Source organism: Geotrypetes seraphini, chromosome 7 (genome assembly GCF_902459505.1).
Source record: "Geotrypetes seraphini chromosome 7, aGeoSer1.1, whole genome shotgun sequence".
Lineage (NCBI taxonomy): Eukaryota > Metazoa > Chordata > Amphibia > Gymnophiona > Dermophiidae > Geotrypetes > Geotrypetes seraphini.
Genome location: NC_047090.1, coordinates 157,674,424 through 157,702,120, shown reverse-complemented (window position 1 = coordinate 157,702,120; position 27,697 = coordinate 157,674,424). Strand labels below are relative to the sequence as shown.

Sequence of the window (27,697 nt, the reverse complement as noted above, 5' to 3'; positions counted from 1 at the left end):
TGCCACGGAGGCGGATTGAGACTGTTCAGGGGGAGAACACTTGTTCTGAAACGCTAACCACAAAAATTTCATGAACTTAGAAAAAAAGTGTGCGGCTCTTAGAGCGTAAAGGCACTCTTAGAGGATTTGCATTTGCGTTTCTTTGACTGCGGAAGGTCCGTAGCCTAGCTAACGGAAATACTAGCAGTGTCGAGCCCCAAAAACAATGGCCGCCCCACCGGAATAGCTGAGCATTTGGTCACCTGCTTCAGCAGGGAAGAATATAAGTTGGGCACTGCAGCCCTCTCCCCCAGCTATACTACTTGGCATGTGGCGCAAGAATGTTCCAAAAGCACTAAATTTGTGCAATCCTGGCAAGAATCCACATGAGAAGAGCTTAAGGAATCCATCAAAGCAGTTTTCCAGGTAAAAAGCACAGTTTTGAGGAAGCAGGGAACTTTGGAGGTGGGGGAATCTAAAAATCCAATATGGTCGCCATCCAAAAATTCACACCAAAATCATGATATTTTTCACATTTCCCAAACAGCGATTTTAGGATTTTTATTCAGGAGGGGGAACATCCAGAAACCTTCAAACCCCCACTTTTCCAACCTCCCTCAATGTCTCTCACAGGTTGTCACTGTGTACTCACTGTGACCTTATAGGATTAATGCTGCAGCCTGCTTTCAGCTCTCTCACAGTAGCTGGATGAGAAAATTCACAGCTACAATGCTGAAAATGCTTCTGCAAATTTGATCTTCGGGCTGCCAGTCAGACTCCTATGTCTGACTTCACCTCCATCCCTATGAACCAACAGATATGCACCGGGATGGGTGGAGGTGCGACGCCGCAGCCAGCACCCTGCAAGACCCCTTTGAGCCTCCTAAGGGCACCTAACAGCCTGTGCTCAACTCCTGATTAACAGAAGGTGAGACCACCTCAGGGACGGCCCTGAGATCTAGAGAAAATTATGCAGGCTGGCTAACAGATACCCAGAGGGATTGCTCTTTCATCTACAGACTGAAGTCTCTGAATTTACAAGCAGGCAGAGCTTCAAAATCGCTCCAAGCACTAAAATACCCGAAAAGGGGACAAAATTACATCAAATTAACAATAATAAAATGGGGAGAGCAGAACAAACATCTGCAATCATACATGCAGAAGGAAAGAACTGAAGCCCAGTGAAGTATAACAGAGGCAGAGTGAAAAATCCGGAGTGGATTCCTTCTGCAGCATGCAGCTAAAGGGAAATAACCTTACTGTCTAGAATGTCTAACCTATTGCATTGGAAATATAGTTATCCATGAAAAAGAAGTGATGTCACTGAGGGTAATGGCAGCCTAGCCACTGAGCTCCTCTAAACCACACTACAAATTTAGCTTTTACATGCGATGGGTTGGTGCTTTCCTCTATTTTTCTTGCATTATTGAGCATGGGACCGTTTAGCGCTTATGGCAGGCAAAAAACGGCAAGCGGATTTGAAGTCGTTTGCCTATCAACCAGCAGAGACATCTGAGGCCCACACGGCATCTGAATAATGGGCACATGGATAATGCCATATTGGGATTGTTGCCACCCTCGCCTGAACCTGTTTCCTGTCTGGCCACAAAATTCGCACTTGGATGGAAGACCTAAAAAATACAATGATTTCGACTCAGCATTCCCTGCAATCAGATGTGGCAAAAATAAGGCAGTTGATGGAAGACACGGGATTCTGCCTCCAGGACTTTGAAAAGTGAGTTATAGATCACGATTCGGATCTTCAGACGTTACACACACACTGTGCTCACCTAGAACACAGCCAGGAGGATATCCTCCTCCGAATTAAGGATAGGAAAAACCAGAGCAGGCAAAATAATATTAGAGCTTGGGGAATGCCTGAGTCATTGTCTATCAGGATATACAATCTCTACTTACTGAAATACTGTATGTCAATGCTTCCTCCGGGCGGTGGACCCTGATGCGGAGCTACCATCTCTGGACTTTGAACACGTTCACTGAGCACTGGGGCCTCGTAATGGAGACCGACCTCGGGAAATAGTAGCTTGTTTTTTGCACTACCCTATAAAAGCACGTGTGCTCCAGGCAGCTCGACAAGTGGGCCATATCACTTGGGAAAATTCTAAGGTGGAACGTTTTGCTGATCTTTCAGCTCTTATTCTGAGAAAGCATCGAAATTTTCATGATGTTACAAAGTGTTTAGCGTCTCATGACATTCACTACAAGTGGCTCTATCCTTTTGGGCTCTCATTCCAAGTGGCTAACCAACAGCATAAATGGCAAAAGTGGAGGAAGTCTTATCAGTGCTTCAAGAGGCCCATCTCTTAATGGCACAAGACTGTGCACTCAATGCTGGAGAAGAGTCCCACATAATGGCAGGCAACTGCAATGGCGTTCTGATCCTGAGCAGGGGACATCTGGTGGACCTGTTTGATTAGATTTGTTGCTGAAATGCTGTGAGTCACACCACTGTACAGGATCTTCGTTCTCTCTCTCTACTCTTTCGGAGAAGTGTATATGACTCCTGTGTTGACTGAAGCAGATTTCGGTTCCCCTTTAATCTACAATCTCCATACTCGACTTTGTTTGGGTGGTGTGGTTTAGCGACTGGCGGTATCTTGCTGCTCGGGAGATAAATTTCCTCACTTTGCCCAAATTATTGAGGGCCTTCCTCTGGACTGGGGGGAAGGGGTGGTGGTTAAAGGCTGGGGATTTTGGGGTGGGGAGAATAGGGGGGGACCTGTAGAAAGTGGAATGTATGCATCTTTGACTGTTTGGGATATTGATGAAACATAGTGGGTTCACTTTTTTCACTCTTAATGTGAGAGGTCCGAGGAAGTGACAGTTGATTTTTAAGGAAGCTGAACTCTTAAAGGCTGGGGTGGGCTTCTTCCAGGAGACCCACCATAAGCCCCAACATGAATCACTGTTCAAACATCCAAAATATTCCCATATTTTTCTTGCCTCTAATCGAGAAGGCATGAAAAAAACATGGTGTAGGTATTATGATAGCTGAAGTTCTTGATCCCCAGGTCCAGCATGAGATACAAGATCCACAAGATCGCTATATAATATTGAAAGTAAAAATTAATCAAGTTTTTTCACATTTTGTAATGTGTATGCTCTGAATTCTGAGCAGAAAGCCTTTTTGAAAACTTTGGAACTCGTGTTGCATGGGAGCGCGGATGGGCATTAGATTATGGGGGGAGACTCCAATATAACATCTGATGTTACATTGGATAATTCTGTACCTATGGTTCATTATGGAAAGGCTGATAGAAAACAACTGCATGCTTTATTTGCAGCTTGGGACTTGATAGACCCCTGGAGGCATTTTAATTAAATCACCAAGGATAACACCCATTATTCTGAAGTGCATAACTCTTACTCCTGCATAGATTTTTGGGGAGTTAGTAAGGATTTGCTCTCCCAATTATCAGATGTAGATAGATATTGAGCTGAGGGTATGGTCTGATCATGCACCAGTTTGCTTTACCCTGCACCCCCACCTGGCACCCTTTGGTAGGAGGTTTTGGAGACTTTGTGATAGCATGTTGGCAGATCCTGTGAATGTATCTTGGATAGAGAAGTGCCTCCGTGAATATATACAGTTCAATGAGAGCGAGGATGTCTCCCCAGTCATATTCTGGGAAGGCATGAAGGCGGTATTGCAGGGCAACATCTCCCTAGGAATTCAGAGACGACGGGAACAAGGTAGGCGACAGGAGGCCTTACATAAGCAATTGCTCTTTCTGGAGCAAACCCATAAGCGCTCCCTGGAGTCTGCCTCTATCTTAACCCACCTAGAAAGTACCCGATTAAATCTTAAGATGTTACAATTAGAACAGCTATCTGAGAAGCTGCAGTGTTTACAACAGAAACACTTTGAGCATGGGGCTAGAGCAGGACACTTGCTAGCTACTAAGGTGAAAAAGAAGGAGGTTGAGAAATGTTATTACTATGGTGAGAGATGAAGGAGGTTCAGCGTGCAAAACTCCAACTCACATAGCCCAAGCTTTTACTACTTTTTATCAAAAGCTCTATACACTGGAAAACAAGTATCACAAGTCCAAATAGATGCATATCTAGCCCAGGTTCAACTACCTAGCCTAACGCTGGAGGAGGCTGAGGAGCTATCGGCTCCCTTTACAGAAGAGGAAACCCTTTGGGCTATCTCCACTTTGGCCTATTGGAAAGCTCCAGGCTTAGGCGGTTTTACAAACCGCTTTTATAAATGTTTTAAACACCTGCTGGTTGGTCCCCTCACTAGCTTAAACCAGAATGGAGAATTGCCCCATTATTGGCATTTGGCAAAAATTACCCTGATACTGATGTCAGGCAAGGACCCTCTAATTGCAGATCTTATAGGCCAGTATCTTTACTGGGTTAAACTGGAAAGGATTCCCATATCGGATGCTTTCTGCCAAGTAGTCCCCTGGTTGCCTTTGACGGAAGCTAGGAACTTGATGAAAGGGGCTAATTCGTACTTGCAACATACTTTTGCTATATGGACTCGGACATGGGCCCGACTGCTACGTGCTATCTTCGGGGCACACAGGTGTGCATGGCAGAAGGATTTATGCCTAGTAGGATGGACACTCATTATTTGGCTTGAGCACATCAGGGACTTGGGAGATTTTTTTGAAGATGGGCGAGTTTTACCTTTTTCTGACCTGTCAGAGGCTTATGATTTAGAGCCTTCCGATCATTTTCAGTACAGGCAAGTGAAAGACTTTATATAACGTAAGGCCCTTGAGGAACTGCAATTGCCTCAAACCCCCTTAGAATGGGCTTTTAATGGTAGCAGTGGTTGGGGGTGTGCATCTCAATTTTATAAGTGTCTTTGAGCATATCGACATACAAGTACTGTTGATATTATTTTCAGCATGTGTTTTTACATTTGTTGAAAGAAGTTGCATATTTGTTTGGATATAACCAAAGTAGCAGAAAATCAAAGACGACAAAACTGATCATCATCATTAACTATATTGATATACCATTTTGCTGTAGGCCATCTTTTGGACTAGTTTTTGAAAACTTTGCACTCCTTTTAAAGTTCTCAAAAGTTACTAGAAAACATATGAGAAAAACCACACAAACTATGATTTTTTTGTTGACCTTAGTCTCTACATACAGTTCTTGTTATTTGCATGTTCCCAATGCCTGATTTCGGGTATCCGTGATTGCATCTATTGTGACCAATATTCCCCATTCGTGCTGCTGTATTCACATATTTGTGGACTTTGCTTTAAAATCCCCCAGCTTTGTTTGCTTTCATTTTCACTTTGCATCTGGCATTCACTTCCAGATGTGGACCTCAAGTGTCCAGAGAGTGAACTATAAGCATCTACAGTGCTGTCCCATGCAGGAACCTAAACCTATTTTCTCAGTAGAATTCACTGTTCACTTTCCGCAATTTTGAGGCACAATGTGTACTGCTGCAACCTAACTTATTTTCCCATAGATTCAATATTTCATTATTCATGATTTCGCAGTTTACGAATTTTTAAGAACCATACTATCGCGAATAACAAAAAAATGGACTGTATTCAAGTGAATTAACACAACAACCACACTTGTGTTTCTTAAAAAGCAAAAGGAGTGGGAGAAAATAAAGCCAACAAATCAAGTCAAAGGCATATACAGTTCTACTAAACTGATTATAACAATTAGAACCATTGCATTTGTCATTAAAGTATTGCTTCACTACTTACTATATCTGCGGCATGCTCAATAAAAATATTGTCTCCAAATTTTATTTTCTTGATGACATCAAGTGGAACATCTGCTCGAAGTTTATGTTGTTGTCCAATTAGTTGCTGCAAGCGCTTATTGGGGAAAACATCTTCTGTACAGATATACACAGCTCCTGAAAGCAATATGAAAAAGTAGTGACACTCATTTCTTTTATCCACCAGACACATTTAGGAAAAAGGATAAATACAGTCCCTGCACTGGGTGCCTAAAGATGCCAAACCTTCTCTGCTGTACCTCAATATCTGTTTTTTCCACTTTATTTCTATATATATAAAAACATTAATAAAGTGTGAAGATGGATAAATAATGGATAATAGATTTCACTCAATTACATTACTGAAGACAAATATTTTTTCTTCAGTAGAATGACCAGAGAATTGGATAGAGGGAGTGCGCTAGATGTAATGTATTTAGATTTTAGCAAAGCCTTTGACAGTGTACCACACAGACGGCCAATAAACTGAGTGCTCTTGGGATGGGCCCCAAATTGACAGGATGGGTCAGGAACTGGGTAAGTGGAAGACGACAGAAGGTAATGGTCATTGGAGATCGCTCTGAAGAAAGGGATGTTACCAGTAGTGTGCCTCAAGGTTCTGTTCTTTTTATCATTTTTATAAGCGATATTGTTGAAGGGCTTTCAGGTAAGATTTGCCTCCTTGCAGATGATACCAAAATCTGCAATAGAGTAGACACCCCGGATGGTGTGAATAACATGAAGAAAGACCTGACGAAGCTTGGTCTGAAATTTGGCAGCTAAAATTTAATGCTAAGAAATGCAATGTCATGCATTTGGCCTGCAAAAACCCGAAGGAATGGTACAGTTTAAGAACATAAGAAGTTGCCTCCGCTGAGGCAGACCAGAGGTCCATCTTGCCCAGCGGTCCGCTCCTGCGGCGGCCCATCAAGCCCATTTCCTGAGCAGTGGTCCCTGACTATCCCTATGACCTACCTCTACTCCTATCTGTACCTCTCAATTCCTTTATCCTCTAAGAACCTATCCAAACCTTCTTTGAAGCTTTGTAACGTGCTCCGGCCTATCACAGGCTCCGGAAGCGCGTTCCATGTATCCACCACCCTCTGGGTGAAAAAGAACTTCCTGGCGTTTGTTCTAAACCTGTCCCCTTTTAATTTCTCCGAGTGCCCCCTTGTACTTGTGGTTCCCCATAATCTGAAAAATCTGTCCCTGTCTATCTTTTCTATACCCTTCAGGATCTTGAAGGTTTCTATCATGTCTCCTCTAAGTCTCCGCTTTTCCAGGGAGAACAGCCCCAGCTTTTTCAGTCTGTCAGTATATGAGAGGTTTTCCATACCCTTTATCAGTTTAGTTGCTCTTCTCTGGACTCCCTCAAGTACCGCCATGTCCTTCTTGAGGTACGGCGACCAGTACTGGACACAGTATTCCAGATGCGGGCGCACCATTGCACGATACAGTGGCAGGATGACTTCCTTCGTCCTGGTCGTGATACCCTTCTTAATGATACCCAGCATTTTGTTTGCTTTTCTTGAGGCTGTGGCGCACTGTGCCGACACCTTCAAAGTTGTGTCTACCATCACTCCCAAGTCTCTTTCAAGGTTACTTACCCCTAGCAGTGATCCCCCCATTTTGTAGCTGAACATCGGGTTCTTTTTCCCTACATGCATGACCTTGCATTTCCCCACGTTAAAGCTCATTTGCCACTTTTTGGCCCATTCTTCTAGTGTCATTAGGTCCCTTTGCAGATCTTCGCAGTCTTCCGTGGTTTCAACCCTGCAGTAGAGTTTGGTGTCATCCGCAAATTTAATAACCTCACATTTTGTTCCCGCCTCCAGGTCATTAATAAATATATTGAACAGGAGCGGTCCCAGCACCGACCCCTGCGGAACTCCGTTCGTGACCCATTTAGGGGGTGAAGAACTTTTGTGCATGACAGAAGAGTGATTGTATGTGATGATCTTAAGGTGGCCAAACAAGTTAAAAAGGTGACAGTGAAAGCTAGGATGCTAGGGTGTATAGGAGGAGGTATGGACAGTAGGAAAAAGGAAGTATTGATGACCCTGTATAAAAGACTGGTGAGACCTCATTTAAAATATTATGTACAATTCTGGAGGCCGCATCTTCAAAAAGATATAAAAAGGATAGAGTCGGTCCAGAGGAAGGCTACTAAAATAGTGGGTGGCCTTCTTCATAAGGCATATAGGGACAGACTTAAAGAACTCAATCTGTATACTTTGGAGAAAAGGGAAATATGATAGAGATGTTTAAATACCTATGTGGCTTAAATGTGCATGAGTCGAGTCTCTCATTTGAAAGGAAGCTGTAGAATGAGAAGGCAAAGGATGAAGTTAAGAGGCGGCTTAGGAGCAATCTAAGGAAATACTTTTTTACAGAAAGGGCGGTAGATGTGTGGTACAGTCTCCTAAAAGAGGTGGTGGAGACACACACTGTCTGAATTCAAGAAAGAGTAGGATAGAGACCAGAGAGACTCTTTTCCCCCAAGCTTGGAAAGGTCTGCTATCAACAATCCAACAGACAGATCCTTCTGAAGTCCCTCTTGCAAAAAGTCCAGGACTATAGAAATTAATTTTAATTTTAAGAAAATTTGGGAACCATTGACTCGCTATTCCAATGATCAGATTTCATAGCACATTAGTAATAGTTATATTAGAGTGGGGAAGGGAATGTATATTATGTGGAAATAAGAAATGAAAAAAGGGGAGGGTTATATTTTATATGATAAGATGAATTATTTGTAATCACAATTTTCATGTATTAATTGAATATAATATGTACAATTCAAATATTGTAAGAATGCAAAAATCTATAAATAAAAATTTAAAAAAAGAAATTAGAGCTAAGGGCTCTACATCACACCAGTGCTGAAAGGACTTCCAGGCCTTCGCATAGGCTGCCACTGTCGATGGCTTCTTAGCTCTAAGCAGAGTGGCGAGGACTATGTCTGAGTAACCTTGCTCGTCAGGGAAGCCTGCTCAAGAACCTTTCCTAAATGTTCTGGATTCTCTATAGGGACTGGTCCACAAGTGAGAAGATCCACTTGGACCAGCAGTCCAAGGCCTTTGTCCCTCTGGAAGCAAATTAGGTCATTATACCATGGTCTGCAGAGCCAATTGGGCACCACTAGGACTACCAAACTCAGATGACTTGCATTACATTACATTGTACTTATAGGCCGCATAGCCATTAGTTCAATGCGGTTTACAAAAGATTACTAACAATGATCACAATAGGAGAAATAAAGTAAGTTAAGTAGTCAGATATTTTGTAAAAAGATATGTCTTCAGTTGTGTTCTAAACTGTTTGTAAGAATAAGCTGTAAGCAGGAATGTTTGAAATTCTTTATCATGAAGAGCATCTTGGGACGCTAACGTGTGGTTTAGAAATTTCTTACTTTTGCAGCCCTGAACAGAAGGAGAGTTAAACAATCCTGCAAATGATTTGACCTAGCCTAGGCCATGGTGAAATATGTACATGAGCCCCTAATCCAGCCACGGTTGGACTAACGCATCCAACCCCTCCACCTCTGAGTTCATATCTTTGGCTGTAAAAGCGAGCTACCTTTGTGTTTTTTTGCTAAGTTCATCAGATCTATCTGTGGATACTCCCCACCACTGAACAATGGAATAGTAACCATTTCTCTGGGTTGAGAGTCTGCCAACTGAGAAAGTCGGCCTGCACCTTTTCCACTCTCACGACGTGCGAGGCCAAGAGAGCCTGCAAATAAGATTCTACCCTCCGAAAGAAGAGTTGAGCTTCTAGGCGTAGGGGCGCTTCTGGTGCCACCTTGCCTGTTGATATAGGCCACTGCTGTTGCATTGTCTGAGAAAACTCTGACTGCCTTGCCTTCCAGAGAAGTGGGTCCATCTGAGGAGACCAGCGAGAGAGATGAGTCTTGTAGAAGTCATATGCACTCTCGTCCAAGAAACCATCTCTAAGGCTGCCACCACCGATCCCAGGACCTGCAGATAATGCCACACCATAGCAGTTAGACTTTGTAGCAGGTTCGAAATCTACTTCTGGAGCTTCATTCTGCATGGCATGTCGAACAAAACTCCCAGGTACTCCAGATACTGGGTTGGTTCCAACTGACTCTTCTTGAAGTTGACTATCCATCCCAGTTCCTGGAGGAGTTGGATGACTCTTGAAACTGTCCATTCTCCTTCCTTCCTGAATGGGAATCTGATTCGCCAATTGCCCAAATAAGGATGCAATTAGATCCCTGCCTTGCAAAGGTGTGCTGCTACCACCATCACCTTGACCTTGGTAAAGGTACGTGGTGTCATTGCCAGGCCGAAGGGAACTGGAAATGTTGCTCTAGCACAATGTCCTGCAAACGTTTGTCGAGCTGCAGCACATTAAACGTAGTGGCTGCGGCTCAAGGCATCCCAGAAGTGTGTGACGTTGATGCGATGACATCATGAACAGGCACATCATCATGTCCAAGTTCGTGCATGCGTGAAGGCTCTCCAGACGGGCCCTGAGACACCAGTGTTGGGGGTGCCAGCAGAGACGACACAGAGAGGAGAGGCACTAACGCCAGCTGATTGCCAAAGGATGTGCCTCTCACCGTGAGAGCACATCCTGTAGGCAGTCAGCCAGTGCCTCTCCTTCTCCCCAGCGTCTTGTGGCATACCTGAAATTTCAGGCGGCATACAGTTTGCGATACACTGCTGTAGCACATGAGACCACAAGTACTGTACCTCCTGTGGGCCGGAAAAATAGGAATGAGATAGGCTTCTGTCAAATCGAAGGAGGCAAGAAATCCCACCTGTGCCACAGCCGCTATGACTGACCACACGGTCTCTATGCAGAAGTGCAGTACTTTCAATGCAGCATTGACCAACTTGAGGTCCAGAAGTATATGGAGTATCTGCATGAGCCTGATTCTTTGTCCAGAGAGAAAAAATACCCCAAAATAAAATAAAAAAATAAGACCACAGAGTAGAATAGAAAAACTTCTGAGCAAATTGCTTGTAGAAAACCCCCCCCCAAAAAAATCAACTTGCGGGAAGCCTGGGAAGGAGGCGGAATTCAAAGATGATTGACAGCATTCTGCAAGCAACTTGCGGGTTCAGATGCATAAGCCCAGGACTAGCAGACACATTGCACTAGAAATATCAATTTCTTTGATTACATAGCACTATTTTTATTACGCAAGTCCTTCCAGTTCTATGTGGGTAACAAAATAAGAAAAACTGCACAAATTTAGTTCTTTTCTTTCCTTTTACATTACGAGTATTAGAAGTCTTGATTCAACTCCCAAACTAAAAACATAACATGAGCAATACTACACAATTAACAAGTTGTATCTATACACAGCTAAAGAATAACATATGTAACACACAATACCCTGTTTCCCCGAATATATGACACTGTCTTATATTTTTAAAAACTCCAAAATATGCACAAGGTCTTATTTTCAGGGGGATGTCTTATTTTTCCATGAAGAAGAATACAGTACACATTTATTGCTGAAAAAAAGACATTTATTACCTGTATATGGTACAGGTCATCACAAACCAGAAAAGCTGTATCACAAACCAGAAAAAACTGTATCACAAACCAGAAAAACATTTAAGGCCCTGATTCTCCAAAAGTGCGTCCCAATTTTAGGCAGCTGTAGACGTCCTACAGCTGTCTAATCAGCCAATCGGGATGTACGTTTTTAAAAAAAAAATGCTCCCCAGGCAGGCCGCCCGGGAGAGGCGTCCTATACTAAACGCCGATTCTGTAACCGGCGTCTTTAGAGAATCGGGTTAAATTAGACGCGGCCGCTATACTTATGGCAGCAAGGGATCTCCCTGCTGCAATATGTATAGCGGCCGCGGTTGTTGCGGCCGCCTGTCCCATCACCGACAGGAGAATGCCTAACTCCTCCTGTCGGAACCCCGGAACCCCCTCCCCCCCAAACTCGTAATCGCCGACAGGAGGATGCCCAACTCCTCCTGCTGGAAAGCCCAACGACCCCCCGCCCCAACTAATCTCCCTCCCCCAACTAACCTTTCAATGTTGGTCAGCTGGACGGGTCTTGCTGCCGTCCAGCTGACGGGTCTGCCTCGTGGAAATGAGACGGCACGCCCCTTCCCGGCCCATCCCCGCTAAATCTAAGGCCTGATTGGTCCAGGCTTCTACAGCGATTACGAGTTTGGGGGGGAGGGGGGTCCGGGGTTCCGACAGGAGGAGTTGGGCATCCTCCTGTCGGCGATTACGAGTTTGGGGGGGAGGGGGCTCGGGGTTCCGACAGGAGGAGTTGGGCATCCTCCTGTCGGCGATTACGAGTTTGGGGGGGGAGGGGGTTCCGGGGTTCCGACAGGAGGAGTTGGGCATCCTCCTGTCGGCGATTACGAGTTTGTGGGGGAGGGGGCTCGGGGTTCCGACAGGAGGAGTTAGGCATTCTCCTGTCGGTGATGGGACAGGCGGCCGCAACAACCGCGGCCGCTATACATATTGCAGCAGGGAGATCCCTTGCTGCCATAAGTATAGCAGCCGCGTCTAATTTAACCCGATTCTCTAAAGACGCCGGTTACAGAATCGGCGTTTAGTATAGGACGCCTCTCCCGGGCGGCCTGCCTGGGGAGCATTTTTTTTAAAAAAACGTGCATCCCGATTGGCTGATTAGACAGCTGTAGGACGTCTACAGCTGCCTAAAATCGGGACGCACTTTTGGAGAATCAGGGCCTCGGTGTACAGAGGCTGTTCCTGGGCTTGTTTTCCTGGACAGCGGAAGCAGGAAGTTGTGTGACCACGCATACGGTACTATACCAGTACTCTGGATCGCCAAGACATGCTTGCCAAATAGTGCCTTATTTTCGGGGGGGGGGGGCCTTATATTTCCCAGGTGGGGAAAAAAAGGGGGGTGTCTTACTAAAGGAGGAGGTCCTATAATGGGGGAAACATGGTAGTACAACTTCCAAAGAAATGTGGCAAATGAAAAACAATTCTTTAATGTATTTCATATACATGTATGATGTTTAAAATGTACATAAAAAGGGGAAAAAACACTTTGCACTACCATATTGACCAACTAGGGCTGATTTTATTAAAAAAAAAATCAGACCAACAGCAAGGCTAACAGGAAATGCACAAAAAGACCAAAAGCCTCATAATTAATAGGTCTATATGAGGCCAGCTTCATGGTTAAAATTAATCATCAGTTCATATGAAAACCCCCTCACAACCTGGCATAGAGTCTTATATGGATTGAAGCACAGCACTATTTAATAGCAAAACAGCATCTAACTCAATAAAAAAATTAGCAATTTTAAAATCAAATTAAAACATAAAATTACGGTGTTTGTTAGCAGGACGCAGTGAGGAATATGCAGCTGGTGCAGCCACACAAGGGAGGAGGGGAGGCCAAAACTGCATCCCTTCCATTGCCTCCCCTGCTTGGCTCTGATGCAGTGTGTGGAACGGGCATGCTAGGGAGCACACATTACAACTACTGCTAATATTTGCTTTAGTGCTACTAGACATATGCACCGCTGTACATGTTATTGAAGGTAATTTCTCTGTCCCTAGTGGGCTTACAATCTAATTTTTTCTACCTGGGGCAATGGAGGGTTAAGTGACTTACCCAAGGTCATAGTAGCCTTAGTGGGAATTGAACCTAGATCACCAAGATCAAAGCATCTGCACTAACCATTAGGCTACTCCTCTATGGTACATTTCTTGCTTGGGATAAGAACATAAGAATTGCCGCTGCTGTGGTCCATTGTGCCCAGCAGTCTGCTCATGCGCTGGCCCTTAGGTCAAAGACCAGTGCCCTAACTGAGACTAGCCCTACCAGCGCACGTTCTTGTTCAGCAGGAACTTGTCTAACTTTGTCTTGAATCCCTGGAGGGTGTTTTCCCCTCTGACAGACACCGGAAGAGCGTTCCAGTTTTCTACCACTCTCTGGGTGAAGAAGAACTTCTTTACGTTTGTACGGAATCTATCCTCTTTCAATTTTAGAGAGTGCCCTCTTGTTCTCCCTACCTGCTAGCTAGATTTCCCAGATTTCAACACCCTTAAACGTTTTATGTTTACCTATTAGACATCTCCTGGGACTTATAAAAATGCATTAAACCAAACCAAAGCATCAGGAAACTTTTTATGTCCACTGGGGTGGGGGGTAGGGCTTAATTAACAACCAACTCCTCAATTGGAATCACACCTTCAAAACAAACAAACAAAAAACCTTCAAAACTTCTCCAAAACAAAAAGTTATTGTTAAAAAAAAAAAAAAAAAAAGGCTACCAAGATCCATATGAACACTCTATCCCTTTACCCCAGCCCTGGGAGAAGGAATTAAATTAATAGCTTTCCCAAAAGTGTTTTAATTATTCTGAACAATGTTAACATACACATATCAAGCTGCAGTCTGTGTGGACATTACAAACAATTCTCGGCCTGAAATTTGAGGGTTATTTTCATAAGCAGATGTAGCCTGGCAATCAAAGTAAAAACAGATTAGTCCCTCAAGAGAAGAGTAACCTATACTGACAATATGTATCATTCATTATTTTTGTCACTGGCAGCAATTTCTCATACAATCAAGCCTAGATAAACCTGGCCTAGATCTAGGAGCCACTTCCAAAACCTGAACAGAAGCAGCACAGGGAGGGACAAAATAGAAAATATTGACAAGAAATACTTTGGTGCTGCCAATGAATATTTGCACATTTCTGTATAGCAACTGCTACATTGCCTAGCAAATTTTAAACTCAAAAGAGTGATTAAAATCTATTTATTTTAATATTTCCGTGGCTGGTGTATTTTTTTTCTCTCATTTTTATTCATTCTCATCTTTAACTGTTTTCTGTCTTTCCCATCTCATTCTTGAAGACCTTATTTTCATCCTTTTGTTATTTTCTATCATCTCTCAGTCCTCTTTGCTCTTATTTGCATTGTCTTTCCAAGCTGCTACATGGGAAAAAAGATTTTAGCAATTTGATATCAAATTTTATTTCCTATCAGCATTTTAGGAAATTTTTGAAATCTTTCTGAGAAATTTTTAAAAAATTGACTTTGTATTTAACTGTGTTTGTACAGTTCTCTTTAATCTTGTAAACCAAATAGAAATGCAGGGTTTTGCGGTATATAAATGTTTGTTATTTTCCTTCAATTCCTTTATCTAGCCTCTTTTGCTCTTAGCCTTACTCCCTTCAACTTCTACCACAATCTACATATCCTCTTTGCAATTCCTATACCTGTACCCTTCTCGCTTTCTTCTGGCCCACCCACCCCTAGGCTCTCAGCCTTATCTTATTCTCTTTCCCAAACCTTTCTCCTGAGCTTTCTCCCTCCTTTTCCAAATCCATATCTAATTGTTTATCTGTATTAGAGAATGACATGGGGACCGTTTACCGTGGGTCACCGCAGTAAATCCGCAGGAATGGAGACATTTGCAACTAGTTTATCGCAGGAATGGGGACAAGACTTTTCACCGCTCCGCGGGAATGGGGACAAGACCTTTTACCGCCCCGTGGGAGCGGGGAAAGTCTTACTCCTATGGTAAAAAAAAATTGCGCCCGTGTCAGACTCGGCATCTTCTCCCCAGCTCCTCTTGCGCCTATTTTACCTTCAGGAGCCAGCCATGCCACGATGAAGACTGAAGGAACCTAAAACCAAAGCCTGAGACCAATGTGATTTGAAGAATAAAATTACTAGACGACAAAAAGAAAATAATAAATTTATTTTATATTTTTTGATTAGAATATTTCAGATTTGAAATATGTATCCTGATAGAGCTGGTATTAGACTTAATTGGGGCCCGCAAAGTTCAGGCTGTGTTTCTTTAGCTTCCAGCTGGCCTAGGGCTCTCTATCTGACCCTAGTTGCACTCCCCTAACATTATTCTTGCCATGTGTGACTAATGTATTCTGTTAGCTTGATTTTTCTGTGTAGCATTCTGTAATAATTTGGTTTGGTCAGTTTTTACAATAGTGAAGGGAATGTTTGTGAAAGGGAGGGAAGATGGGTTTTGTTGAACCTTGCTCTGTTTTATTTGTGTTTATAAAATGACAATTGTCAGAGGAGAAGCTTCCGCCCTCACACACGCGACTGCAGGGCGGCACAGGCAGGATTCGCCAGCATCAGTTTCTTTTCTAAAGCGCTGCAAAGGTAAGGGGGAGGGAAGGAGAGAGATTTGGCCGGAGGGAGGGAAGGGACCGTGTGCCTTCCCTCCCTTAAGTTTCTTTACGCCACGAAGGTAAGGGGGAGGGAGGAAGATTCTCGGGCTGCTGAAGGGCGGTAAGGTGGCGAGAGGGCATGGTGGTCCGGTGACGGGGCAGTGACGGGGACAGATTTTTTTCCCCGTGTCATTCTCTAATCTGTATCAGCCATCAGTCTTCTGCTCACCTACCTCTAATTCCAAAGATCTCACCTACACTCCCGCCTCCTTCTCTTCCCACTGACATCCCCTCTAAAACTGTGTAGTCTCCTAGGCAGTGCTGTGGTTACCCCATGCCTGCTTTACCTGCAGCAACTTGCTTACCACAAAGCCCTACTTTCCCTGAAACAATCAATCTTGGATGTCAGGATGCAATTCCTAGGTGACATGATGACCTGGGATTTGTCCCATCCTATATGATACAGAAATATACAGAAAGAAGAAAACTGAAAGGTGTACCACATTCACCTGCTTCCAGTCCTCCGTGTGTGCCTGGATATTGAACAGAAAGGCACAGCTGCAAGCATATCTGGGTCTTCCCAGCAGAGCTCTCACCAGCAAGTTCTGTAATTCCCACAAGAGGAATTCCACCTCGTAAGAAGCTGTCCAGAATAGGGCATCCTAAGCTAAGCTTCTGGTGCTGCACTGTGAAAAGGTGTTTTTCATGGTACATCTGAAATGCTGTAAGATGAATAAAATAACTGATATGCTTTTTGTTATCAAAATGCAAGCTACAATTGCTAATCATTCAACTATGCTGTTGCCAAGTGAAAAGAAAGAATAGGTTCTTGCCTCGATAATCTTTTTGCTTGTAGTGTAGATGAAGTGGTCCCGAACTGTAGGGTTTTGCCTCTGAACCCACAAATTTCTTCCAGAAAACTATCAATCATCCTTTTCAATTCTACCTCCTTCCCAGATAGCTTCTCCTGCCCCCTCAGTTTATACAAGAGCAATTAAGTAGCACTGTAATGAAAGACATAATCAGAAGGAAGAAACGGGGAAGAATCTCCAACAGTAGAATTCTGTTCTTTAACAAACATTACAACATTCAAGTAGCAGCTATAAAACAAGATACAAAAACATGTGCAACCAGCACAAAGCTCACAGCTACTCAAATGTCCCACTAACCAGCAGAGACAAAAAAGCAGACTATACACTCTCGAGAGTATTCCTTTTTAAAATTCTTTCAGCTCACCTGAAAGACAGATTTTACCAGCTCCAGACTGATTCCGAGGCAGAAGGCAGGCAAAGCCCACATACAAGGTGGTGCTTCAGGACACTAGACACAGATACAAGAAGGAAGATTATCGACATGGCAAATGAGGTTCAACGTGGATAAGTAGTATGTCGGTAATAAAAATCTCATGCACGAATACAGGATGTCCGGGGCGGTACTTGGGAGAGACTACCCAGGAAAGAGACTTGGGAGTTCTGATCGACAAGTCGATGAAGCTGTCCGCGCAATGTATGGCGGCGGCAAAAAGGGCGAACAGAATGCTTGGAATAATAAAGAAGGGGATCACAAACAGATTGGGGGTTATCATGCCGCTGTACTGGGCCATGGTGCGCCCTCACCTGGAGTACTGCGTCCAGCATTGGTCGCCATACATGAAGAAGGAAACGGTACTATTCGAAAGGGTCCAGAGAAGAGCGACTAAAATGGTTAAGGGGCTGGAGGAGTTGCTGTACAGTGAGAGATTGGAGAAACTGGGCCTCTTCTAAACTAAACTAAATTAAACCTCAGGTTTGTATACCACGCCATCTCCACAAGCGTAGAGCTCGGCACGGTTTACAGGGTTAGGTTGAAAAGGAGCTACAATGAAGGGTTATAGGAAAGGAGCTAGGAAGATAAAGAGAGACAGGGAACCAAAAAGCAGGAAGTGTTAGATTTTTGAAAAGAGCCAAGTTTTCAGGTGTTTGCGGAAGGATTGGAGGGAACTTGAAACTCTGAGCGGGTATGTGAGGTTATTCCAGAGTTCTGTGGTTCTAAAGGGGAGGGATGTTCCTAATTTTCCTACGCGGGATATACTTTTTGTAGAGGGGAATGATAGTTTCAGTTTTTGGGAGGATCTAGTGGAATTAGGGTTAGAGGAATTCCAGAAGAGTGGGATAACGGGAGGGAGGATTCCATGTAGGATCTTGAAGGCTAAACAGGCACATTTAAAGAGGAGACTGAAAGGGGACATGATCAAAACATTCAAAATACTGAAGGGAATAGACCTAGTAGATAAAGACAGATTGTTCACCCTCTCCAAGGTAGGGAGAACGAGAGGGCACTCTCTAAAGTTGAAAGGGGATAGATTCCGTACAAACGTAAGGAAGTTCTTCTTTACCCAGAGAGTGGTAGAAAACTGGAATGCTATTCCGGAGTCTGTTGTAGGGGAAAACACCCTCCAGAGATTCAAGACAAAGTTGGACAAGTTCCTGCTAAACTGAAACGTACGCAGGTGAGGCTGGATTCATTTAGAGCACTGGTCTTTGACCAAGGGCTTGCGTGTGAGCGGACTGCTGGGCACGATGGACCACTGGTCTGACCCAGCAGCGGCAATTCTTATGTTCTTATGAGGTAAGAACCTAAATCTTTCTTTCTAGTGGTCCTGAACTGTAGGAATGTACACCAAAGCAGGCCCGCAGAGCCTGCCTTCAGAACAGAGGACCTGAGAGCAGCGTCTTTCCTGGCTGTTATGTCCACCCTGCTAAAGGTATGGAGGGTAGACCATGTAGCTGCTCTACAGATCTCATCGAGCGAGACAGCACTCATCTCAGCCCTTGAGGTAGCAACTCCTCTGTTGGAGTGAGATTTCAATGCAATCGGTGGCAGAGGAAATGGCCATCTTAATCCATCTGGAAATCTAAGCTTTAGACGCCAGCCTCCCTTTCTTGCCATGAATGGTCGCAACAAAAAGTTGATCCGCTACGTGAAACTCATTGGTAATCTCGAGCTACTGGAGGAGAGCTCACTTGACATCCAGCAAATGCAATGCCTTGTCCTTTTTCTTCGACCCTATAGGGTGGAAAGTGGGCAAAAAGACTTCCCAATTTAACATGGAAGGCCGAGAACTTTTGGTAAAGTCAGAACCGTGCATAAGGAGAGCCCTACTTCCATAATTTTAAGGAATGTGATGTGATGTATGTGATGATCTTAAGGTGGCCAAACAGGTTAAAAAGGTGACAGTGAAAGCTAGGATGCTAGGGTGTTTAGGAGGAGGTATAGCCAGTAGGAAAAAGGAAGTATTGATGACCCTGTATAAAAGACTCTGGTGAGACCTCATTTAAAATATTATGTACAATTCTGGAGGCTGCATCTTCAAAAAGATATAAAAAGGATAGAGTCAGTCCAGAGGAAGGCTACTAAAATAGTGGGTGGTTTTCTTCATAAGGCATATAGGGACAGACTTAAAGAACTCAATCCGTATACGTTGGAGGAAAGGAGGTAGAGGGGAGATACGATAGAGATACAGTCAGAGAGAGGGAAAGGGGGCTGCTATGAGGAATTTTAAGGAATTTTAATTTTAAGGAATGCTCCCTGCAGGAAAGAGCTTGCAACTAAGAGACTCATCTTGCTAACATTAATTGCCACCAAAACACCATCTTAACCGTAAGATCCAAAATGGAAACCTCCCATAAGGGCTCATATGGAAGTCCTCCGAGACCCTGCAATATGGTGTTAAGATTCCAAGAAGGAAAAGGGGAGACAAACTGGAGGGCGCAACCAAAAAGCAGGGCGATATGTGGGTGAGAGGCGCTTGGAAATATGAAAGGCCTGCTATCTGCACTTTCAGTAATCCAACCAACAGACCTTTCTGAAGTTTCTCCTGCAAAAAGTCTAGGACTACCAAAATTGGAACTCAGAAGGGCTCTATATACTCCACAGCGCACCAGCGCTGAAAGGACTTCCAGACCTTAGGATGGGCTGCCACCTTCGATGGCTTCTTAGTTCTGAGCAATGTGGCAACGACTACATCTGAATAACCCTTGCTCATCAGTGACACCCGCTCGAAATCCATGCTGTAAGCCCAGAGTGGTCTGGATTCTTGATAAGGACAGGTCCTTAAGTGAGAAGGTCCACTTGGGCCAGCAGTCTGAGGCCTTTGTCCCTCTGGAGATGGACTAGGTCTGCATACCATGGCCTGCGGAGCCAATTGGGTGCCACAAAGACTATCAACCCCAGATGACTTGCAATCCTGCGAATGACTCAACGAGCCTCAGTTGGACAAATGCATCCAACTCCTCACTATGGGGCTTGTTTCTTTGGTTGTAAAAATGAGTTGTATTTGTGTTTACTATCGAGGCCATCAGATCTATCTGTGGAGGCCCCCACTGCCGAACCTTGGAGTTGAATGTCTGGGGGTGGAAATAGGGAGAGAAGAGAAAGACCATTCTCCTGGGTTGAGCATCTGCCATTTGAAAAAGTTGGCCTGCACCAAGAGAGCTTGCAAATGAGCTTCTGTCCACTGAAAGAGAAGTAGAGCTACTAGGTGCCACAGGGTGCTTCTGATGCTTTCTTGTCTGTTGACATAGGCCACCGCTATCACATTGGCCAATAACACTCCGACTGCCTTGCCTTCCAGAGACTTCTCCATTGCCTGAAGCACCAGCCAAATGGCTCTGAGTTCAAGGCAGTTTATGAACCACTTCCAGGTGATTTATGACCCCTCCCAACCATAAAGTTGTTATCTCACTCAGGAGGAAATGTGAAGAGGCATGCTCCTGGAGAGGGCCGCTGCCTGCAGCTACCATCGCACGCTGCTCTTCACTGCTGGCAAATCTGGGAGTGGCTGCTGATGTGAGTCTGCCTGAGACCAGTGAGAGAGGAGGAAGTCTTGGAGAGGTCTCATATGCGCTATAGCCCAAAGGACCACCTCTATGGCTGCTGCCATCGACCCCAGGACCTGCAGGTAGTGCCAAGCCATGGAAGTTGTTCTCTGGAACAGATCCAAAATCTGCTTCTGGAATTTGTCTGCTTGGCTCTGGAAGCAAAACCTGGCCCAAAGCCTTGTCGAACAAAACTCTCAGGTAATCCAGTCACTGGATCGGCTCCAGATGACAATCAATCCCAAGTACTGGAGGAGTTGGACCACTCTTAAAATTGCTAGTTCACCTTCCTCCTTGGATGGAGCTCTGATGAGCCAGTAGTCCAAATATGGGTGAACTTGGATTCCAGCCTTGTGGAGGTGAGCTGCCACTACCACCACCACCATGACTTTGGTAAAGATGTGAGGTGCCATTGCTAGGTCGAAGGGAAGCACTGAGAACTGGAAATACTACTCCAGTTCATCAAACTGCAAGTACCTCCTGTGGACTGGGAAAATGGGAATGCAGAGATAAGCCTCCATCAAATCGAGGGAGGTGAGAAATTCCCCCAGTGCCACAGCCACTATGACCAATCACACGGTCTCCATGTGGAAGGCAGTACTTTCAGGGCTGCATTGACTAACTTGAAGTCTAGAATTAGCCTCCAGTCCTCTGAGCCTTTCTTTGGCATGATGAAGTATATTGAGTATCTGTCGGAGCCTGATTCTTCATCCAGGACCAACTATGGCATGAAGATCCAGTAGCCTTTGAACCATTGCCTGGACTCCAAAGACCATCTCTGGTTGACTGGTCAGAGAATATACACAGCGGTCAGGAAGGGGGGAGGCACAGAACTCGATTTTGTAACCATCCTGAACAACTTCTAGGACCCAATGGTCTGTGCCAATCTAACCCAGACTAACCAAAAGGCCAACAGCCTGCCTCCTATCTGGAGGGAGGGGGGTATGGCCCCTGTCCTGGCATCATTGTGATTTCTTAGAGATTGAAGAGGCGTGAGAGCCCAAGGCTTGCTATCTTCTGCCTCTGCTGGTCCTCCCATGTGATTCCTGAAAGGACCTCTGCATCACTTGGCCTGATGCATAAGGATGGAATCTTCAAGAGCCTCAAAAATTGCCCTGTCCTGGGCCCCAAGCTGTTCAGGATCTGCTGTCTGGTAAGGCCTTGGGTCGACAGTCCGCAACATTTGCCATCAGGTCATCCAGACTTTTGCCAAATAGCATCTGCCCCTGAAAGAGGAGCCTGGTCAATGTGGCTTTAGAGGCAGAATCTCCTGCCCACTGTCTGATCCAGAGCAACCACTGAGCAGAGATTGTAAAGGCCGACACCTTGGTCATAACTCTGATATCATGCAGAGTATCTGCTATATAATTCACCCCAGATAGGAGCATTTGGGGATCCTCATCATCCTCCGGATCTGAGGCTCGAGACAGAAGCATGTGGCAAGCATGTACCACAAAGGAAATTGCAGCTGCTGCCTTATTCCCTAGGGACAAGGCTTCAAATCCACTAGGCAGATATATGCATTTGGTGGTCTGCACCACCAGCAAATCCACCTTTGGCTGAACAGCTGCTGGAAATCCGAAATCATTGGGTAAAACTTGGCCATAGCCTTAGCCACCCGCAGGGATCTCTCTGGAGACTCCCAGTGGTCTGTGACCACCTTTGTGATGCCCAGACTTTTCAGGATACACAGATGAGCAGGTCCAGAGTTTGGTTTTTTTTTTTTTACAAAGACCTGCCCTTCTTGATGACAACGGTGATGTAGGAGCGAAAATTGTTTGGGCTGACTGGGAAAATGTTCAAAAAAGACTTACGAGGGCAGAACTACATGGTAGCATCCTCATACAATACCTAAAAAAGGCAATGATCCCTAGGGGACTCAGAATGATAAAGGAACCACGTCTTTTCACTTCTGATAAAGTATTCTTAGAAAAGTGGACAGAAAGGAGATTCAAGATGGCGATGAGAGCGGATGCCTGAGAGTGAGGCTCCCTCTCTTGTTCTCGGCCGGCGTTGCTTTTTCTTTTGAATTAGCAGTTCTCTTACCTTAACATGGGTAAGAGAAAAGGAGCCCTTCGCGGCAACCCTCCAGCGGCGGTAGCGGTACCGCGTCTGGTGCAGAGCACAATCGAGGAAGCTTTGGCCCGATCGGGCGAATCAGCGGTGGCTACTTCAGGGGTGAGCCCGAATTCGTCGGGCGAACTCAGCCAGCAGCTTCGGGCGATTCTAAGCCCGGAACAGAGGCAGCCACCCCCACAACCTGGAAGCAATGCAGTTTTGGGAGTTCCTGATGCATCATGGACCCGGGAGGAGTCTTTGATTCTCAGTGAAGGAGGGCTGGTAGCTCCAAGTAATTCTGGAGCCGAAGAAGAAGCTGTAGTACATCGACAGCTTACCCATACTGCAGGAGAGGAGAGAGGAGCTTCGGGAGGAAGTAAGATCACTTTTGGGGTGTTGGAGAAGCCTAAGGTAATAGATATGGAGGCTTTATGGCAGGCCATTTCAATTATGGACGCTAACCTCAAAATGTCTTTTTCCACTTTAAATACTGACTATGGGACTATCCACTCTAAAGTGGAGCAACAGGGTTTGGCCCTTAAAGATTTAAGTGAGAAAATAAAAAAACAGGAGTCAAGAATTTGTGGAATGGAAACACTGGACTTGGAATTAGTAAAAGAAAGAACATTTATTGCTAGAAAAATGGAAAGTTTCGAGAACCAATTAAGGAAAAATAACTTGAGACTCCTAAATTTTCCAAAATGTCCCTTAATTTCACCAATGGAGATGGCAAGAAAGTATTTTTTTTTTTTTTAGTCAAGGTTTGTTTATTAGTTTTTTATAAAATACAGAACAAGGAAGGAACAAACACATGAAGTGAATAGCATTAGATATGCTCAACGTTAAACAATTAGCTTTCTAAGTGGTTCAGCATAGTGAGCGCAATTAAACAATTAATAATATCAATCATCCAAACAAATTGTGTATAACAAAATTGGATGTCCATCCATGTGTGTGCAAGCATGAGAACAGTGGAAAAGAATGTAATGACAAGGGGAGGAGGGAGGGAGGAGGAGTAAGAAGTGAGAAACAGGAAAGTATATGTGGATGGTGTGAATGGTGGAAGCAAGTAGCTGTCCTATTGGTGAGAAGTGGTATGTAAATAGGACCTTAATAAGGACCATTTCTGCTGAAAATTCAGAGATTTGTTAGAAGTTTTGGCCAAATAGGCTTCAGTTCGGTACGTAAGACATACTAGGTTCCACCATTGAGAGCAAGAGGCTTGAGACAGGTCCTTCCAGCATGTAAGAAGAACTTTCAAGGCTAGGGATAGCAACAAGTCAAATAGAAAAGCATCTGAGTCAGAGATTAGGGTGGAAACAGAAAAGGATTTCAAAAGTAACATTTGATATGTCAGAGGGATATTTATGTGGAAGATGGAACATACAGTATCCCAGAGGGAGGACCAAAATGAGGAAATAGTTGGACAAGAGAAGAGAAGATGCTTGAGAGAGCCCACCTCTGAGTGGCAAGTCCAGCACTGGTCAGAATAAGCGGGGTTAATCTTATGGGATTTGAGTGGAGTCCAGGGCGCTCTATGAAGTAGGAAGAACATATGTTGAAGATTCGAGGCTGAACGAGATGTGTGAGAAGTGGAAAAATATATGTGAGACCAAGCTTCTTCGGATATGGGGGTACCCAGGTCATTCTCCCATGAGGATTGTAATTGAGTTAGGGGGACAGGTAGGAACGATTTAAGTAATTTGTAAAAGTGTGAGGCAGAGTGACCTAGGGATAGAAATTGGTGTGAGAGAGTGAATAGGGAGGGAGCAGTAGTGTGTAAGATCGGATATAGACCTGATTTTTTGAGTGAAGATCGAAGTTGAAGCCATCTGTAAAAGTGGGAAGCATTGACAGAGAAGGAACTCATCAGCTCTTGGAACGTGAGTAAGGATCCATTTGGTTGACATAAGGAACCGATATCCCAGATACCTAGATGAAACCAGGAGGGCCATGATATATGCTTCTTATCTATTAAAATCAGCTTATTATGCCAAATAGGACAAAGTGAGGATTGATTCCAGGGGATATCAAGTCGTGCGTCAAGGTCAGCAAGGACTTTGTGGGTCGTGGATATGATGGGATGGTTAAGAAGGTTGGGTATGTTCCTAGTGCCCATCAAGCGAAAAAGAGGGAAGGGGCTCATGAGAGAGGATTCAAGTCTTAACCAGTTGGGTATGTCCGAAGATAGAGGGGAGGAAAGCCACTCAGCACCCTGCCTCAAGAGAAAGGCCTTATGGTAGCAGTGAAGATCTGGGAAGTTAACACCACCCTGTTGAGAAGAAGCTTTTAATTTTTGAAGTGAGATTCTGTGGGGTTTGTTATTCCACAGGAAGTGAGACATTTTTGATTCCAAATGTTTGTATGTAGACGGTGGGAACAATAATGGGAACATGTTGAAAATATAAGTAATTTTAGGGACTACCATCATTTTTAAAGTGTCCAATCGACCCCACCATGAGAGGTGTAGGGGAGACCATTTAGAGAGAGTGGTGGTTAGTTGTGTAAATAGTTTAGAGGAGATTAATTGCATAGATGATCGAAGATCTCTATCAAATGGTAAACCTAAGTATTTAATTCCAGAGGGGACCCACTTGAAGGGCTGAGAGGAGATATTGAAAGGGATACACGAATCATTAAGAGGCATAATTTCCGTTTTGTCCCAGTTGATTTTGTATCCCGAGATCAGAGAGAAGGAGGAGATCAAGCGAATTAGGGAAGTTAAGGAGGGTTCTGGGTCAGAGAGATATAATAGGACGTCGTCAGCATAAGCGGAGATTTTGAATTCGTTGTTGGATATAGATACTCCCTTGATATCTAAGGATTGCCTAATAGCTACAAGAAGGGGCTCCAAGGCTAGATTAAACAATAAAGGGGATATGGGGCATCCTTGTCTTGTGCCTCTGTGTAGTGTAAAGGGGGAGGAGGCAGTATCATTAACAATTAGTCTAGCAGTAGGGTTATTGTAGAGAAGGGAGATCATGTGGATAAACATAGGAGGTAATCCAAATGCAGACAGAACAGCAAATAAGTATTTCCATTCCACCCTGTCGAACGCCTTCTCGGCATCAAGAGAAACGAGAATGGTTGGGTCAGGGTTTGACGAGGTGGAATGGAGCACATGACATAACAATCTGGTATTATCTGCCCCATATCGACCCTTCATAAAACCAACTTGGTCCCTGTGAATCAAAGCAGGCATAACTTTCTCTAGTCGAAACACTAATATTTTGGTGAAGTTTTTATAGTCCAGGTTGAGTAGGGAAATAGGACGATAGTTCTTAACGAGCTGGGGGTCTCTGTCTGGTTTGGGCAGAACAATAATGTTGGCTTCAAGAAATCGATGAAGGTTAGCTGAGGTGGACATCAGACCATGATAGTATGATAGTAGATATGGTGACAGGAAGGAGGAGAACGATTTGAAGAATTCAGAAGTCAAGCCATCAGGACCGGGAGTCTTAGCAGAGGGCATGGAGGAGATGGCATGAAGAATTTCTTCTGTAGATATTGGCTGTTGTAAGGGTTGTTGTTGAAGAGCTGAGAGGGTGGGTAATTTGAGAGAGCAAAGAAAGTCCGATATGGAGTTATCATCAGAGGAAGACTCAGAGGAGTAGAGTTGATTGTAGAAAATGCGGAATTCCTCAAGGATATCTTGGGTAGAGGTGCGCAGGAGACCATTAGGGGATTTGATGTGAGAGATCCTTTGTTTGGTGCGCCGACCTTTGAGATAATTAGCAAGGAGACGGCCCGATTTATTAGAAGAAGAATAGTAAGTAGCGGATCTTCTAAATATGGATGCTGAGGCCATTGAGCTGAAGATTTCGTTGTACTGGAACTTCAGTGATTGCAGTGTTTTGTATAGGGAAGGATCATGGCGATGGTAAAGCTGTGTCTCGTATGTATGAATGTCTGATTCCAATTGGTTCAAAGTAGATTTGCGTTGTTTGAGTTGAAAGGCTGAGTAGCTGATGATTTCTCCTCTGAGCCAGGCTTTATAGGATTCCCAAACAAGGGAAAAGTCCGAAACTGAAGAAGTATTTGTGTCGAAGAAAGCTTGCGATTCAGTCCTGATGTGTGAGAGGAAAGTCTCGTCTTGTAAAAGAAAATTGTTGAGGCGCCAGTGACGAGAAGAAGGATAAGCAGACCATTGAATAGTACAGGATACAGCTGCATGATCCGATATAGTGATGTCATGTATTTTTGCAGAAGAAACTAGACTCATCAGGTCTTTAGAGCCCAATATGTAATCAATCCTTGAGTGAGATTTATGAGGAGCAGAGTAAAAGGTATAGTCCCTAGTAGTAGGATGTAAAATTCTCCAGAAGTCAATCCATCCAAATGAATCCATTAATCGGCGAAGCGCAGAGCGGACTCCCAGTTTAGCTGGGCGGCAGGTGGAGGATCTGTCAATGAAGGGGTCGATGGGGAAATTGAAATCCCCTGCAAATATGGTGTGGGATGACAGTGAAGTTGTGCTGATCGTATGAAATGATTGGAAGAACGCGGAGTCATCAGTGTTGGGGGCGTAGATGTTGAAGAGATTCAGAGGTTGACCTGCTATAGAGCCCTCAACATAGGACCATCTGCCAGCAGGATCAAATTTATGAGACGAAAGCTGGAAATTTAGAGATCTTTTCAAGAGGGTAATAACACCATTTTTCTTTCCTTGAGCCGGTGCAGAAAAGCAATGTTGGACCCAGCCACCAGACATCTTCTGTGCCTCTTCGGAGGAGAGATGAGTTTCTTGGAGCATACAAATATCAGCATTGAGATGCTTAAGGTAGTGCAGAATTTTCTTCCTTTTAATTGGGTTATTTATCCCTTTAACATTCAGAGATATAATATTCAGGTTAGCCATGTATAGAGAAGGACCTGAGTGTAGACCATAATAAGCTGAGAGCGGTCAAGTTCAATATATGCAGAAAAGGAGAAAGGTAATC

General features: G+C 44.3%; 1 protein-coding gene across 4 annotated transcripts in view; it reads right to left on the bottom strand.

Moving 5' to 3' along the window:
* The window catches only part of XRCC3 (X-ray repair cross complementing 3), a 65,831-nt gene that overhangs the window by 20,596 nt on the left and 17,538 nt on the right, over positions 1 to 27,697 (bottom strand). For 3 of the 4 annotated variants that reach the window (XM_033952245.1, XM_033952243.1, XM_033952242.1), the window contains exons 4-5: positions 16,353 to 16,565; positions 5,694 to 5,848 (exon numbers count right to left, since the gene is read on the bottom strand). In XM_033952245.1, the coding sequence (XP_033808136.1) occupies positions 5,694 to 5,848; positions 16,353 to 16,565 (368 nt within the window). Of the gene's footprint in view, positions 1 to 5,693; positions 5,849 to 16,352; positions 16,568 to 27,697 lie in introns of all 4 variants that reach the window. The other variant, XM_033952244.1, reaches the window with a different exon arrangement.